The sequence below is a fragment of the Pteropus alecto genome, unplaced genomic scaffold (assembly GCF_000325575.1).
Source record: "Pteropus alecto unplaced genomic scaffold, ASM32557v1 scaffold5, whole genome shotgun sequence".
In the NCBI taxonomy this organism is placed as follows: domain Eukaryota; kingdom Metazoa; phylum Chordata; class Mammalia; order Chiroptera; family Pteropodidae; genus Pteropus; species Pteropus alecto.
In genome coordinates this window covers 23,899,908-23,918,712 of record NW_006441953.1, presented here as the reverse complement: position 1 = coordinate 23,918,712, position 18,805 = coordinate 23,899,908, and the positions used below count along the sequence as shown (strand labels likewise).

The 18,805-nt window shown below is 33.1% G+C and overlaps 1 protein-coding gene across 1 annotated transcript in view; it reads right to left on the bottom strand.

Moving 5' to 3' along the window:
* Nucleotides 1-6,677: 6,677 nt before the first annotated feature.
* LCORL (ligand dependent nuclear receptor corepressor like) overlaps nucleotides 6,678-18,805 on the bottom strand; it is a 95,717-nt gene continuing 83,589 nt past the window's right edge. The window contains 2 exon segments of the mRNA XM_015594892.2: nucleotides 6,678-10,784; nucleotides 12,351-12,444. Of these exon segments, the coding sequence (XP_015450378.1) occupies nucleotides 9,752-10,784; nucleotides 12,351-12,444 (1,127 nt within the window). The 3' untranslated portion in view covers nucleotides 6,678-9,751.

The following is an 18,805-nucleotide window of genomic DNA, read 5'->3' as shown; positions in this document are numbered from 1 at the left end:
GCTTCTTCCTTGGAGTGGGATGTCAGCATTTGTTCCCCGCTTAGTCTTATTTAAAAATTGGTTCTGGCAGAAAAATCTCAAGTTCCTCCTTTTAGAGATCCAATCGCCTGTTCCATGGTTATGCAGCTTTCCCTCTCTTTTCCACCTTTCATGTTGCAACCTCTTAAACTCAGTCCTTTTGAATCTAGCTAGTGTCAAATTACTTTTCACACTTAAGAGTGGAGAGCTAACCATTTTATGCAGTATATGCAACTTCCCTGCTGATTTTGAAGGAGAAGATAGTGCAAATTTTTTAAAGTGCTTTCTGAAGGGGCTGGCATTAAAATCGGAATATTTGGTCCCTAATTTAATTCCTCTGGTATTTATTACTTCCAAAGGGTTTCGAGCATTCGCTTTTCTAACTAGTGAAAGGGACTGTGTTTCTGTTGTTTGCATAAACCAGGTACAGAGTTCATTCAAATCATACTTTTTCCGAAAAAGCATTTTTACAGGTGAAACTTCGAGTTCTAAAACACAGGATTCCAAAGGGTTTGCTATTTTCAAATGATCATTTGCGGTGTGTTCTCTTTTATGAACACAATTTTCAGCTTCATCCCCACTCACTTGCACCCAAGCATTTGTTATTTTTTCAAATCTATTGTTTAATTCCTCTAATAAGGAATCGTTTGAAGCAGAAGCGGCCCACCACCTGAGCAAAGGGTTTGACGAAATTATAGGGTCCAAGGATACTTCAGAAATGGGTATTAATTTATTTTCCCAAAACTTTTTGGCAGTCCTTGAATTCCTAGCTCCTGGGGTACCTTTGGGAGCTATTTTTATTCTTGACTGCCTACGTTTTTCCTTCTGTCTTTTACCTTTCTGCAAATGGAGTTTATATGATTTATGGAGCAGAGTATTTCTGTAAATAAGTGAGCTAGAAGATGCTAATGAATGTAAGAAATGCAGAGATGGCTTTCTGTCCCTAATAGAATGTCTCAGAGGTACAGCAGCAACCATACTTTTTGATCCACTCTTACATACGTCCGCTTCGTTGTGCCTTGTATCCATCCTATTGCACTGGGGACCATGTTTTTCTTCAGGCAGGCTTTTTTCTACTACATTCTCTTGTTCTAAAGGCGGTAAGCAGCTGCTGATACTTACTTCTCTCTCCTGAGGTGAAATTCTATTAATAGTTACAGATATACCAGAGATTTTCACTTTCGCAGGTCTACCAGGCTTCCTAATTATCGCCAAAGGCTTCTGATTGGGTCGAATAATGTTCTTGGAAGGTTGAGGTATCACAGACTTGTTCTTGATAGGTCTAACATGTTCAAAGCCAGACCCCAAGACCTCACTTTCAGTAGTCAAACTCGAAACATCACTTAGTCTTTCACCCGAGTCAGTTTCGTATTCTCTAAGATTTCTGAGACTATTACATTCAGTTGGAAAATTGGCAGCATTATTGTTTAAAGACACAACACTGCTTAGGTTTGCACTTCCCTCAGAAACATGCCTTTTAGTTCTTCTTGACCTTCCATAAATAACAGTTACCGTAATACTCTTCTTATAAATACCTTCTTTTACTTCTGATAGGAGAGATTCTGGGCTGTTCTTTCCGGCGCTGAAGGACTCATTCTGGCAAATGGTGATGTCTGTCTGATCGGTTTTAGGTTTCGGTGGTCTTCCAATTGGTCTCTTAATCTGTTTTACAACCTGGGGACCTATTTTTTTAGGTCTGCCTGGTTTTCTTTTGAAAGATGAATCAACTGCACTGCTTGAATTTTCCTTAGGTTCTTCGTGTGGCTTATCATTATTTGTGTCATCTATAAACATTGCAGAAGATTCTGCAGTTTCTTTTGTACAATTAAATTTGTTTAGTTCTCTTTGAAGAGTGTCACTGTCATCAAGAGTAGAACTATAATTCTCAAAGTTAGCATCTGGGATATCCTCATTTGTTTCTGTTTTTTTTTCAATTACATGATGGTCTAAATGTTTTTCCGAAGAAGGAAGATCAATATTTGATTCAGAATTACCAACTGAAGTTAAAGTATATTTCACTCCTTCACTGCTTTTAACCTCAGATAAAAACATGAGTTTGATAGGACTAGAATAGCTGGAAAAAGAGCTTTCGATGGCTTCATATTTTGTTGGTACATTCTCAACAGTGGAAATAAAGCTACCCGTATCCAAAACAGATGACTTTTTCAGATTATCAAGTCTTTTGTTATTCAAATCTATTGGAGGCATATGGTTGCTTTTGATATTGTTGGATGCTACCACAGATCTTGATAAACTCTGTTCTTTGCACATCATTCTACTTACAGTAAGAGTCATATTTCTACCAGCATTTTGATCTTTACCATCGATTTCTATCAATTTCTTGGATACTTTATATCCTTCCAATAATGACTGATTATTCCATGACTTCTTGGCCATATTTATCGTATCTTCCAAGCGCTCCACAACAACTTGTAAATTAGAATTCATTGCAATTTTGTTTAGATCTATATTGTGTGAGCTTTCAATTTGAACATTTTTCACTTGATCTTTTTTTTTTGTACAGTCAGAAACTTTTTTGGCCTTAGGGGATTTTTTGAGAACATAATTATTTGTCACATATATAGAATACCACCCTGGAGGCACAATGTTTCGTTTAGTTCTGCTCAAAAGTCCAGGAACATCACATTTCAAAAGAGTTTGCATATTCTGTAATTTTGGATTCTCCTTATGATTTCGCAGGAATTTTTTTCCAGCTGCAGATTTCTCCTGTGAGTTTCTTATGCTCATTCTCTGAGTAGGTGTTTTAAAGCTTTCTGAAAATGTGTCAAAAGCCAAGTTAGTTTCTAAATTATGAAGAGGTAGTTGCAATGACTTATGTAATGCATAATCTGGTGAAAATGATATTTCTGCATTATTGTCTTGCAGGCTTTTCAAATTTTGTAAAGAAGGCCCTTGGCAATGATAGAATTCTTCTTTGTCCGTTGAAAATATCACATCATTGCATATCAATTTCCTTGAAATTTTTTCACTGCATCTTTTTTTAATAAAATTTTCATTAAGACTGGCAAGTTCTCTTTTTATCTGTAAAGACTGCCTTCTAAACATAGGAGAATCAGGAGAGTTGTACATTGCAAACAAGGTTTCTTGACGTTTTCGAAATCTTGTCTGAATCATTTTATTTTCTACGTTTTTATCGTGTTGACTCAGTAATTCCATAAAACTGTAATCACTGGCTTTTGCATTATGCAAGAGGGAGGTTATTAAATCTCTCAATTTTAAATCATTATCTGTATTACAATCACTGCTAGATAATTTTATAAGGTTTGTCATATCTGTAGTTTCTATTGATTTTAATTTCTCATTAATCCGATCCATTAAATCTTGAAAAATTACAGTTTCACCTTTTTCATGATTTGCAGTACAATTATTGCTGTCTTCCAAGAGCAAAGAATCAGTGTTACTGGGTTTTTCAGTTTTCTGTATTTTACCTTCATGATCACCCTTGTCACTGCTTATTTCTGCTGGTGTGAGAAATGGAGGCTGGTTAATGTTTGTTTCAAGTCTGCTATTTTCCAAGGCTGAAAGCTCTGAGATGACATCTTTCAATTTTTCGAATCCTTCAGTGTGAACAGGTGACAATGGTGGGGGTGAGGGACTTCGAGATCTACAGATATCTTTAAGACTGACTGAAATGTCACGTCCTTCCCTCGACGAAAGAGGCTTAGTATAAAAGGCCGATTTTGTAGAGCGAATGTTTGGAAACGGTCCAGAACAGCACCTGTGAGAAGTATAACTGTTTGCAATTCCTCTATTCACTACTGTCTTAATGTGTTCAATAGTTACAGTTTGGCAAGATAAACAATGTAAATCTTTAATACAGACTGGCAGAGGCACAAACACAGGGCTTTGTCTTTCATTCTGTAAACACCCGCTTTCTGCCAGCCTATATTCACAACTACAGAACAGACCATGTAAATCATCTTCAATTAGGGGCTTTTGAGATTCTGAAGACACAGTATGTGATGTGTTACAACAGCAAAGAGAAGCAGCGTTCTGCTCTTGGACTAGAAATTTCAACATAGCCAAAACTCGTTGCTGGTGATGTATGCACAAAGATTCCAAAACTTTGCTTAATGCTGATTTTTCTTTTTCCATTTTAGTAGCTTCCTCTGATTTTGCATCAACAGTTGAACTAAAAAATGAAAATCAAACAAAAAATGAATTACAGCAAAAATACCAATGTTATAAGGAGTTATAATTCTAAGAGTTTGAACAAAAGATATTTTGGTATTGCTGTTCTCCTAACTCCTACAGAGCTGTAATAAGGACATCTTCATTTCTGTTTAGCAAAAATATAATGAAGCACTGATGACAACTTCCTATGAAGAAGTATAAGTGTCAAAGCAAAGCCCTAGTTTTGTGATATAAAAGCTGATGATTATAGATATATTTACAGATTGCTACCATTTAGTGCTCTGAATATATTAAGAATATTTAACGGAAAGTGCTTCAGAAGGAGTTACAATTTTTATAGAGTAGACATTTTATAAGTTATTTTGATAATTATCAGTCGATATTAGTGTAAATAAGAAAAATAAGATGTAGGAGAAAATCTTTCTTATCTTTATTAAAAATAGGTATTTTTTTCAGGTAATAAAAATAAAATTATTAATAAAAGAGCTCTGCATAGTCACAAGGAAAATTAAGGGATTTAGATTTCATATAAATAACAGAATGTCTTTTGTAAGATTAAGCTGCAGGCATTTTAACCTAATAAGAAAATAAAAAATTTAAGCTATTTAAAAATGAAATCTATTTTTAATTGATTTTAATACTAAAGTAATTACATTGAAACTAAAGGCATTACTTACCTAATTATTTAATTTCAAATGCTGGAAAATGTCCCACTGCAGCAACTAATATACATCTAACTTGAACTAAGACTCATGATTACTTAGCAACCAAGGTAGAAGTCTACAAAAAACTTTTTAAACTTCAGCTATCAGCAGTAAGAAGAATAAAATATATTAAAAGAATTCTGTTTCAGAAAAGTATCCATTTAAATCAAACATATCACCAAACTCTGTACATGAAAATAGCCTCCCACTCACGATTTCTTATATGTTATTGCTAGTAGCTCCTGGTTTGTAGAAATTTAGGGTTAGAATTGGGATATGCTGATTATGAATTGCTACAGAAAACTGCATATTATTTAATAAAAGGTTATGTTCATGTATATTAAAAATTAAAGAATTTCTTTTAAAATAAAAAGCGAAATTGTTATTCTGCTCCCTAAAAATGGCTTAATCTGTTTCACAGATAAGTATGCACTATTTTATCTACAGTTTATAAAAATTGTTATTTGAATAGGAATTTCCAAAGCAAATTTTGAATATTAGGTCAAAATTTTTCTAGAAAAAGATAACTTTACTCGATTCAACCGATATTTCACTAAAACCAGCATGTGATTTGACATACAGTAGCTATCAAAGTGAAGAGAGATAAGAAATTACAATAAAACTTCTAAAGTCCACTGCCACCTCTAGACAAAGAGAGAACATGACCCCAGGATCCTTTCCTTTCTGAAAATAATTTTTTTGTAAATTTTATTATGGTTGGGAGTATAAAATGATGGAAAGACTCCCAAAATTCAATATTAGATCATTAAAAAATATCTATGTAGGGAACAAAGGCAGGAGGAAATGTTAACTATCAAATATAAAGATACGAGTGAAATGATGCTCTTTTCCAAATTAAAAATTATAATTTTCACATAAGCAAAAGAGAATCCAAAAGAGTTCTGATAAATGTACTTCAATAGTTTCTTTAAAGTTACGTTATAGCCTATTAAACATATCTGTGACTAAACAGTTAAAAAGATTTTACATGTTTCTCAGGAAAATACACTACGCTGTATTTTAAAGATTAATAAGCTTTTGTAACAGTGCCTGAAATGTTCAAATGTCTCGTTTTTTCTGTTAGTAAAGTAAAATTTAGAAATAATAAAAACTGACGACTAGGGTTAACTATTCTGAAAACCAACAATAATTCTTCTCTCTTCTGACATTCTAAAAAAATCCACATATTAAAAGTTTTTTACTCAGTTTACTACTAATAATGGAATTTCAAAAATACCACAGTGGCCAGTAATTTCCATCTAATGCCATAGGAAAAGAGCTTAATAAAGTTCCTGTTTAGATATTCAGACATACATATATCAGATATTAGATAACTAAGTTCTCAAATTATAAAATTCTACAATTTGCTTATTTGGCTTCAAATTTTTTCTGTTCCATATTTCTTGCATGTTAGAATCTCAAAGAAAAACCTAATATATGAGTAAATAATAGCTGAATACATATGTCTCCAATCTAGAATTTATTGCTAAGTGATTAAAAATTTTAAGATTGTATCTTTTATAGCTCTCTTGTTTTTAATGCTAAAATTTTTTCCTAACTTTTTCCTGTTTGATTTATAGACCAAAGCATCCTGCTGTTTGTTTTGCATGTCACTATCCGTTTTGCCCATTACAAGTTTTGTTGTTGAAATAGCTCTTTGGAGAAAGTCAATTTCTAATATTTAATATTAAAACTGCTTTCTAGAGTGAATCAAAGAAGTCAGTGTAGTCAGTTTTTTTCTTTGCTTTTCTTTTTTTTCTTTTACTGAATGAGTAAATCAATCACACACCAACAGTGTTGTAAATTTAAGTGCAAAAGCATTGAAGTGCTTTACTACAAATTACAACCTAGAAACACGTTAACTGAACAATTAAAATTCATACAATCAGATTTAGATATATAACAACACAAAGTAGGAACAGAATTACAGTACATTTACAACACAAGACAGATACATGAATTCATTAGAAAATATTGTAATAAATAATTCATGAATTATAGTGCAATTGATTTATGCATAAATATAACTAATTGCCTAACAATCAGTTTATATTAACAAAATCTGTCAAAATCAAGGCAGCCACAGAGTTTTACTAAATTACTGCGACAATGAAAATACTGCAATTAAAAAACAAATACAAGTATTTGTACTGTAAACAACTAAAAAAATCAGTCTCACTAAAGTTAGTATACAATTTAATATAAAATTGTCATTAGCTACCAGAAATGGTTTAAACAACTTTACTGAGCAGTAGTTTTCTAAAAACAGAGGCACTGTTTTTTTCTTTTCCTTCTTTTTTTTTTTTAAATATAAAATACTTGAGGAACATTCAAATAAGTAGAAAGCACATAAGGGTTGCTTTCATCTTCATTAAAAGTCTGCTGAAACTGGATATTTCAGAAAATTGTCAATTGATAAATAGTAACTGGTAACTAAATTTATAAAGTACTCTGAAAGTTTAACATAAAGAACATCTTAATAGAATCGCTGGGGAGAAGGGGAATCCATAAATTTCCCTGCCTTTCCTAGTTTGTATAATCAAAAGTTAACTCAATAATTAGAAACATTTTGTTTCTTTTAAAAGTTATGGGTTGATCATTACCTATAAACTATCAAAAAATATTTAATTTACTATTTCTGACCAAAAATAAATAATACAAGTACTAAAATGCTGCAAATTAACTATAATATTACCTATAAAACTACTGATCACTGTGAAGTCAATAGCAAAATGATCCCTGATTTTATGAATCCTGTAAAGTTTTTGGTCAGGTCATCTTTTAAATGATATAAAAGAGTTCTGTAAGTATCCCTTTACTATAAACTTCTCAATCAATTTATTAATGTAAATATAGTGTGAGGAATAAAAAAGCTCAATATAATATAAATATTATGTAATGCATTCAAGCCCCCAAATTTTTGCAAGTAAAATTCTGTATAAAGAGGTCAATAAAATTGTGTTGAAATATTTAACTTTGTTTTTCAATAGGAGGGGGAGGGGAAATATATTAAATAATCCAAGTTCTGGCCCTCACAAAATATGGCTTAATTCTTTAAAAAGAAAGATGACCCTGACATCTGCTGTTTTGCAATCTATCATGTATACTTTCTTGCGGGGGGCAAAAAAAAGAGCAAGAGGATTCATACTCTAGCATGTAGGTAACATTAACAGCTGAAGAGGGTTCAGTATATATCTAAGAGAACAAATAACCGCTTGGTTGTGTAGTCTCCCACTCTTCAGTTTCTTTAAACATACGTAAGCAGTTTTTAAATGTAATAGCTGGAAATCTCTTTAGTATTACATGTATATGTAATTATTAGATACACACAAACACAAGTGTCAAAACACAAGTATTTGACAAGGTGCACTTATTTTTTTTAATTCAGCTTTAAGTATTCCTTTTTGGACTTAGGAAAACTGGCTTAGATAAATGATTGGAACCTGAATTTTAACAGAAAAAGGGTACTCAGAGAATTTTGAATATGTGAAGCAAATCCCCTTTCGTTATATGGAGGCACATGCTTTATAACATTTTACTACTAAAACTGCATACTCCATAAATCCAACATGGATACTCTGAACCACATTTTAAAACTGCTATATAAAAATTACTGGTCTTTCTTATGAGTCTAGTAAAAGTTAAAATGCACTGCCCAGCTAACTACCCAATTAGTAGAGAGTTTACATTACTGAAAGTTCAAAACAGCTTCAGTGTTAAATATCTGTAAATCTATTCAAGACCCTGAACAAACTGCAAAATTTGGTTATTAGCAAAATGATAATGTTTCGCCCACCAAAATGAAATCTGTAATTCATTTTGATAAACTGAAAATGTTTTGAAATGTCACAGCAGCAAATATATTAAAGTTACACTGAGGTTTTTCAATAGTAGGAGTGTGTCACAATCCTTAAAATTTAAAGTAGTCATAACATCAACTAACCAGCACATTTAAACCAAAATTATCATTCTCAAGCTTTTTCTGTGCACATTAAAAACATGCTCTAAGTTGCATTCCAACTTTCTTTTCTAACCTTACACATTAGCTTATTTTTCAAATGAAAAACAGAATTAAATTATTTTAATAATTAAATTTAAATTACTTTTTGTTCTTAGTAGTATTCCATCTTATATTAAAGGATTCTATAGCTGCTGGGGTTAAATATGTGTCAGTTTTTTTAAAAGTACATACCTTATAAACCCCAACTTCCTGCTAAATCAACTATTAAATGATAAATATTAAATTTCATTATATATATCATTTAAGGTTTTCTTTCCTATTCCTGGTGGATGCACTTGAGTGCATTTCATATTTCATAGAATGCACTATAGTGTACTAATACTGTATACATTAATTTTTCTTAGTATGGAGATAGCTGTCTATTTAAACTCTGATTGGTTGTTTGACGTACTTACAGTAGCTGTAAGTATGTTACGCTGAAATGTTTACGAACTTTTAATATATTTCCATTATAAGATGGTTCAACTGAATGGCTGGAGTGGTCTTTCACCAATAAAAATGTTTCACTTGACAATTACTTGTTTTCCCACAATGCTTTATGCTATTGACTACTAAAGAAAACCTGAATCTTTTTCACCTATTTATACAAGGATTAAATACAAACTATCAGAATTAAGTAAGCAACTATATAATTCTGTCCACAGTGAAAACCCTGAATAAAACTTTTTCAAAAGGCATGTAAGTGGTTTTTGAACTGTAAAATTTCATGTCTCCTGTCAGAGTGAGCATCTGTAATTCCCACATGTGTGTATACAGACACACAAATACACACCTGTGCACATACGCACGCAAACACACACACACGCACACGCACGCACATACGTACACACAAACGATTTTCCTAAGAAGTAATCTACACAGGCTTGCTGCTGTTCTTGCAGCTGCCAGTCCCTGAATCTGTCATGTTATAAAACCCAGTGTCTGGTAATCGGAGTTTCTTCTTCGGAGGAGTCTTCAGTGTTCCAGATCGTTCTTTTACCTTGTATTCTAAAGTGCTGTGAGGTACCCCATAGATTCCTTGTGCTTTGGAAACACTCATTTTTCCACTCATTACCATTGCGATAGCCTCTTCCATTATTTCATGATCATATTGCCGATAACGGCCACGTTTTTTCCTGGGCTGCTTATTATCTTTTCGATCCAATCCATCTTCAGCATTTTCAGAGGTTCCGTCAACTGTTCCATTTTTAGAATTAAGACACAAAGGAGAGAGGTCCCCATGTAGAAAATAAGAGTCAACACTTGAGTGAGTTACGGGCCCAGAACATTCTATTTTGTTCTGTTTAGGGAGTATGTTTTTCAGTTTTTGGAGAGCTGATCCTTCCAGGACTGGAGAGGTTTTGGAAACTTGATACATAACATCCAGCAGACCAGGACCATCAGGTTGTTGTTTTGAAACAGAACTTACTCGGAGCTGAGGAATTTTTAACTGTACAGTAGGATGTGAAGTTTCAAACTGTAGGCTTTCGTTTTTTTCTTTAAACTGAGTAACCATTTTCTGTAGAGTTAACTGATGGAGGTAACTGGAAGCTGTTGGGAATTTTAATTCTGAGGTTTCAAGTAGATTAAGTTTACTTTTTTCTGTGCGCTCTGCTTGAGCTCTTGCCCACAAGGCTACTTTTTGCAGCACTGCACAAGTTTCTTTACTGTCTTTATATGAGTAACTATCATTGAAATCTCGAGTTTTGTTTTTAAAAGATGCAGGCTTCCCTGCTGGTAAGGCTTCTAAGTGGAGAAGTAAAGTTTTTTGAGGTATGCCATAAAGTATGCCTGCTTTATTTATGTCCAGTGCTCCAGACTGAATGTCTTTCAAAGCTTTTGAGAGCAAACCATCTGCAAACTCAGCACTTCTTTCCACATAGTCCTCTCTGTTTCTGTGTAGTCTCCTGGATGGATGGAATGAAACGATGGTAAACTGATGCATGAGAGACTCTCACACAGCTATGGAAGGGGAGGGTCCACTCCTTTATTATACTCCTTGCTTAGGTAACATCACTGCTTATACTCTTTTAAGTCTGTGAGATGTAGTAGTTACTCCTTATCAAAGCAAACGCTACAGTCCTCGTAGGACAGTGTGTCAATCATACGGTGGCCTCAACAGGCAGACCTTCCAAGAACATAAAATCCTAACTCAGTATTGGAAAAAATATTCTCATGATGTTGCTATTCCTCTGACAGATGCTTGCAGAGCAACACTTATAATTTTTATTTGTACAATTAGAGTTCCATTATAAAAAAAAAATACCCAAATCCTAAAGGAGTTTTTGTTAGTAGAAACGTGACGTTACCGCTAAACAAGTAATAAAAGAGTCAACCCCTTTCAAGGAAATTTGTAGCAGCAAAAATATTTCCAAACACAAACACTCCATATTTCCACAAGACCATTTCTTCTCTAGACAAAAACTTACAATTTGAAACGAGTAGGTAGTTATATTTGGGTAAAATAATTTTAGATATTATGTTATTTCTATTTCAAATGTATATTGTAATTTTGAAGTTTCTAGAACAGAAAGCTTACTGTACCTCAGGACTCAAAAGCTACTACGGCTTTGGTTGAAACAAATTACACTCTACATCCAGGATTTAAATGTGATAAAAAAAAAAAAAAAAAAAAAAAAAAAAAAAAAAAAAAAAAAAAAAAAAAAAAAAAAAAAAAAAAAAAAAAAAAAAAAAAAAAAAAAAAAAAAAATATAAGCTATAAATTCCCCTGAGATTCAGGACTACTTCAAAATAATAGACATTGAACTAGTTTCTTAAAATCTCTTTCAACCACAGGTATCTGAAAATATAAAGAGGCTTACAGATTTCCTTGTTAACCAGTAATATCTCAAACCAGGAGAATTAAAGCAACTATTCTATATTCATGTTAATAGGAAGATGCAAAAGTTACAAAAAAAAATTCAAAAATCCAACAGAACAGCATTTCGCTATAATTGTTTATTAAATTAATTTAATGACAGCTTTCAATCAAAGCATGAAAGGACTCTTTGTGGTGATTACTAGATATATTAATTAGTCTGCCACCACACCTAAAGCACAATGGAAAAATATAAACACTATAAGAATTAGTAAGTATAGTACTTTTAAAATGTGTTGTTTTAAAAAAATTAAATAGTGAAATTACATATTTCCCTTAAAATTGCCTCCTGAATATTGAATTTAAAATTCTCATTACTCGTCCTGCTTCTTAGTTTGTAGTCTATGGTTAAGTTGGTAGTTCATTTTAGTAACATGAACTAAAGTTTGGTGATTGTTCTGATAACTTTTCTTTAACAGAAAGAATAAAAAAGAAAGAGAAAGGACAAATGGAAGGTATGAGAGACACACACTTATGAGTGACAAAAATTCTGGAGGAAAACTATATATGTCAATCTACTCAGAGCAGTATTAGGAGTTCTCTGCAGAGATAATTTTATATTAATGTTAAATTATATTTCCTAGATATTGCTTACCCAGCCAATGAATTTTCAGAAGAAGGATCACATATGGATGACTCTTCAGATTTTATGCTGGTTTTCTTTGTAGAGAGATCTAACACTCCATCCCCTATAATTTTTGCAAGAGAAAAAACTTTATATTTGTGACAGATAGGTAATCCTTACATTTTAACATTTCATATTTTGCTGATCTACTATCTCATGACCTAAATTTTAACACTTGTGTTTCACATGTGGCCATTACCATCTCATTGTGTGGCTTCAGCAACAGGACATGACTGGGAAGACACTACATAGGAAAAAAGAACAGAAGAGGAGCTGATACTGCCAAGTGACATGAGAAAACAAACAGGCTATGATATAAAACCTGTTTAAAATCAACCCTGGTCACCTTTCCCATGGTTTTGCAATGAACAGCCATTTGGCCGCTCACCCATGACTGTCTTCTGTTCAGGGCTGCCCAGATGATGCTCGGGGAAAGTAGAAATGATGTAAGTTGCACAAAACACAGAGCATAGAAAATATGATAATGAATAGAGAACAATAATTAGCATATATTAGGACCAACAATATGTGGAATATATATTTTAAGTAAACTGTGACTATGTATAACCAATGTATTTTTAGAACTCAGTGTAAAATTTTACTATTTTGAATAACTGAAATGTACAAGAGTTGAATCACTGCCTATGTAATATATTGTTATATCTGTGATTGAAGATATAACTTGTAACGATATAACACTTTAGGAAAAATAATTTGCTAGAAAACAGCTGATTACGTATTTATTAAAATGTTATTTTTATTACTGCTATATTGAATTAAAAAATTTCAACATTTTAGACATTGTCAATCTGACACACTTCAGAATCAAAAATAAAAATAAAACTATGAATTTAAAACAGGCAATAATACTATTGATATATCTTTACTGACAGCTAAAAACTGAAAACTTAAGCTATAAGAATCATTATAAGAAAACACACGCTTAAAAATGTACTCAAAAATACAACGGGGTTTTAAAAAATTCAACTGGTTTTACTATTACCATATAAATCTACTTAACACTTACGTGCCCTGGAAAGATGCAGACGAAAAACTGAAAACATCCCACTCGTAACCTACTATGTATAATTCAATGACAATTTCGTTGCATGTTCACTATGTGCAAATCGCTATTTTAAGAATTTGGAGAGCAGCAGTAAAAAAGGCACACAGAGACCTATTCTCATGGTGCTTAGGATCTAGTGAGGTAATCTGTACAGTACCACCACCAAACACATTTCAGGCTGATGAAAAGTTCTACTTAAGAAAAGTAAAGCAGAGTAAGCTGACAGAGTGAGGAGGGAAGGCTGAGGAGGCTGCTATTTTATTGGGTGTTATCAGTACCGATCTGTGACCTGAACAGAGTGCTGAACAAAGTGAGGGTACCCAACAAACAGATTATCTGGGGGCTTCCAGAAGCCCGTTTGTGCAAAGGCTGTGATGTGAAATCCTGTCTGGAGTGTGTGAGGAGCAGCAGAGAGGCCAGGCCGAGTGAGACCAGAGAAGAAATGGTGCAGGGAGGCAGATCGCATTGGGCCTCGTAGAGAGACAGGAAACCACTGGAGAATTCTGAGAATAAGGCTGACATCATTTTGTTTTTAAAGCGTCAACCTACTGTGGGGAGAATGGACTGCAAAGGGCTAAACATGGAGCAGAAAAACCTGTTGGGAAAGTGCTATCCTGTTTCTCATCTCTGAGCTTTCATCCACCTTTGGGTCGTTTCCTCTGCCTAGAAGACTCCTTATCTGCTCTTCCTCTATCCCACACTCATGCTAATTCTCACTAAATCTTATTCATCATTCAATCACTCAGGATATAACTTCGACTTGTTATTATTCTAGGTTCCTATACCTGTAACACTCACCTATATTATTTAGCATTCGGCAGGCTGTATTCTAGCTGCTTAGATACTTACCGGAATTAGCCACCAGACTCTAAGCTATGCAAAGGCAGAGACCACGTCTATTTTATTCATTGATGTATCCTTACTGCCTAGAATAGTGCCTGGTACATAATAAGTGTTCAATAATTATTTGCTGAAGAGATTTTTGAAGAATCAGAAGAAATTCAGTATGGCTAGAGGTTAGAATGCCTAGATTAAAAGGGTAAAAGGGGATAATGGACAGGCAAACAAAGTATATGGTACATCGTACCTTACAAAGTTGTTAAATGAAGTATCCTGCCCTAGTTTATCCATCCTACCCAATTTTATGCTTGGTCTCCATCTGACGCTTCCCGTGTAACCACTTGTAGTTCCTCAAACATGCTATGTGGTGTCGTGTCAGGTCTCTCAAAATGCAGCGCATGGTTCCCTCAGCCTAGAATGCTCTTTCCACCTTTTTAACTTGTTAAACTCCTACGCATCTCTAAAGACTGAGATCCCCCCAAGTGGAGGCTAATTACTGCCTCCTTTGAGTCAACAGTATTCTAAAATACTATGATACTCTCATGGAATTCTTGATTCACATATCTTTTTCCTTCATGAGACTGAATGCCTCACAATCAGAGATCTTGACTTTTTCATTTGTATTTCATAAACAACAGTGAAGTGCTATAACCTATTAAAAGAAGAAAGAAATGTCTTCTCTTTTATAATCTCGTTTCTATTCTTCAGCAATTAAAATTTTACTATTTCAAGACCTTGTAAGACTACCTTCTTTAAAAAATCATGACTACCTAATCCATATTCAGATTTATCATTCAATTCACTAGTTTGGACTTTGCTCATGTTTTATGTAGCTGGTAGCATGTAAAATACACTTTCTATAAGTCTGTTATTCCTAATCAATGTTACAAAATAAAGTAATGAAAAATCTCCAACTCTAAAGTTTTCGAAGACTTTTGATATGGTCGATTTAAAGTTAATTATTCCACAAACAAGAAATAAGGAGGTACAGGAACCCCTTCTCTCTGTGTTACATTAACTATGCAAACTAGGCTACAGCTCCCTAGCTAGGGCAATAAAGGTATTCTTGTCCTTTTTGGGTCACTCCTTGATTGCTGGGTTGACAGCCACACACAGCCCCGCTTATAACTAATTTTAATCTGGAGGATGAGCTTGAGAATAAGCCCTGTTCCACCTTTAAGAGAGCTACCCAAGTCAGGCCTATAACTCCTCATTACTCTTCTTTAGGAACTCTAAACAGTGACCAAAGTCAGAAATGCTTTTATCTTTTTTTCCATACCAATCTAGGCTACCCATGTTAAAAATTTTGCTCTAAAAGTATCTGCTAACTTAAGTAACACATTATCGTCTGTTATTTAGTGAAAATGGAAAATATAGTCCTTCAGCATATTTCTATCACACAGTAAAATTCGTTAATCACTGAACATTTATGTAGCGAATACAAGAAACATGAAAACACATAGAAGAAATAAAAATATAAAAAATATTTTTAGATAAATTTTACTTATCTATAGAAAATCTCACTTTTTGTTAGCAGTATTATCTATACTTTTTTTTTGTATTTTGCTGATATCATGATTCCCTTTTTACAGCTCAAGCACTAGAAAAATCATAGAGTTATCCCTAGGACTGTCCAAATTAGAAAAGCAAAAACAGTAAGAGAAGGAGACAGATAAGCTTAGAAAAGAGGACTGAGAAAAAGGAAGATCTGAAATTAGGGGTAAAGGGCATTTTCTTGCTCCTGCTGATGATTTATATCCAGCTGAGTGTGACTCCAACTATCAGTAGGAGCTATCATATCACAATTAGATGGGTTTTGTGTATACATTTCCAAAGTACTAATCATTAACTTGATAGATATAAACTAAATCCTTATTAAGCTAAACGCTCTAGGGTAATATAGAATGAGTAGAAGACAGAGAAAAGGAGAGACAGAAATTTACCATTCATTCACCTATTGGCAGATACCTAGGTTGTTTTAGTTTTTCACAATTACAAACAATTGTGAAATAAAAATCCTTCCAAATATTTTCTTGTGTTCATATATGAGAATTTTTCTAAGATTATGTACCTAGAAGTATAAATGCCAGACAATAGGGTTATGTATATTTGAAATTCAGTAGATATTACCAAATTTCCCATATCTTTGACAACATTTGGTATTGTTGAGATTTTTGATTTTTGCTAATCAAATGAGCAAAAAAAAAAAAGCAAGTTACAGGAGTCAGTTAATTAACAAGAGTGCATTTTTGTATGCATTTACATAAATTTTAAAAGCATACAAAACTATTATCCTTACAGATGCATAAATAGATATTATTAGTGTTTGCTTCCAAGAAAAATTGAAAGGATGTGATAGTTCTTAACAGAAAACGTATCAAAAGCCAATATGATCAAATAACACGTTTATTAGTTCTGGATGACAGGAACAAGATTACTATGCTGTATTTTCTGTATATTTGAATATGTTCCTAATAAACAGAAATTGTTTCCATTTACTGGCTGTTTACTAGACAAATCACCTTCTCAGAGGGAATATAGTAACCTCTTTCCTGCTACTGTGTTTTATTTCCATTATAGATCTTATCACCTTGTGAAATTATTTTTTTTATTGATATGTTTATTGTTTCTTTGTCTAACTTACTAGACTATAAGTCCCATGAGGGCAGGAACATTTCTTATCTTGTTCCTTACTATTTCCTTGGTGCCTAGAAAATGACTGGCATATTATAGCCACAGCAATGTGAAGTAATAATTCTTACATTTTTTTTTACTTATCTGTTGCCAATTAGACTAAGGAAAAATAATTCCAAAAATGTCAAGCCATTACAAGGCAGTGCAATAATTAATGTTCGTCATGACACTTATGTTCCATATGTTGTTTAAGAAAGTATAAAGATATTTCAGGGTATTTTTCATCCAAAATGTTTACAATAAAAAATTGTAATGCTAAAATCCAATGATCAAATCTCATTCCAGTTGCCAGCAACATTTGAAAATAATGAAGATTTTTAATCCAATAAATCCAGTATGTCATACATCATACATGCACTGGTAGATTCAAGTGAATAACAGACGGTCATACTCCCAAGAGTAGATTTTAGTGGGGAGGTAGGCACAGAAAAAGTTACAGTGCAGTGAGAAATTTACTATAATGAAGTTCTACTAGGATATGCACTGGAACTCATGGTAAAAAACACCACCAACAAGGCCTTTGAAGTGCTGCTGCTTCATCTCTGCCCACACTTAATCTTGTTCTGCACAGGACTGGTGAATTTACTTTGTGGTTGTCATGATAATGATAAAGATCCATAAGTTTCAAATTTCTTCCTGTGCTTTGGAATTTAGAAGTTTTTACTTTGGCCCCATATTAAAACGGAAAAGTTTTTATATGTCAATGGTATTTTTACCTGTTTTTTCACTTAGTGTGCCAGGACAAAAAGAATGATTGGTACAAGCAATGTATGACTTCTTCCTCTCAGTTTCTGAGAATGGGTATTTACAAAAATCTGCAGAAATGAAAGTACAAAAAGAAATATCTCTAATCCTGAAATGTCTTGTTAGAGAGTACATTTAAGAGGTAAATGAAAATACTCCCCTCAGGGTGACTATTTTTAAAGTCAGTCTAGTTTGTGGAAAATAGGGCAAGGAATATGAGGAGTATGGAAACTGACTTATGAAAAACAATTAAAAAAGCTAAAAAAGATTTGTGTGGAAAACAGGTTTAGAGAGACATAATAGTTTTAACAAATATTTATAGCACTAGTAAGTAAAAGAAGTAAACTTTCTCATATTGTTGAAGATAGAGAAAAAAACCCTAAAGGTTAGCATGGAAAGAGAGTAGTCTTGGAGATATAATAATTTCTATAAATATTTGAAGTACTATAAAGTAAAATATTGTTGCAGATGGAAAACATAAATAAAGAGAAGATATTTCAGGGATATGAGCTTAACTATCTGAGCTGTCAAAGAGAGGTTGAATTACCATCTCTTATACCAGAGAATAAAAGAACCCTATATCGAGATGGAAATGGGTAGGATAATTCTTTGAACATCTTATTCTTTGGTTTTTGGCTAATCTGTTATCTTTTGGGAACTGTTTCTGCCTATTTTTTGTGGAGTGTTTTTCTCATGTAGTAGTTTTCTTAGTTGAATAGTTGACAGTTACATCAGTTGCAAGTATTGCCTCCAAATTTGAGGCGTAAACTTTCACTCTGCTCACACTGACTTTTATAACACTTAAATTTTTACAATTTTACATTTCAGTATAGTCATATTTACAAAATTGTTGTACAAACTGGTAGTTTTGCACCTTAAGAAATTCTTCCTTATTTTGAGTTCATTAAGATATAATCCTTTATCTTTTGTAACTTTTAGTTTTTCTATTCACATTTAGCCTTTTAATCCAACTGGAATTACTTTTGTGAGTGGTGTGAGGTAGGGATTCATCTACATTTTCTGTTCATTTGTTTGTTGTATGTGGGTAATCAATTACCCCAGAACCACATTAATAGGCTAT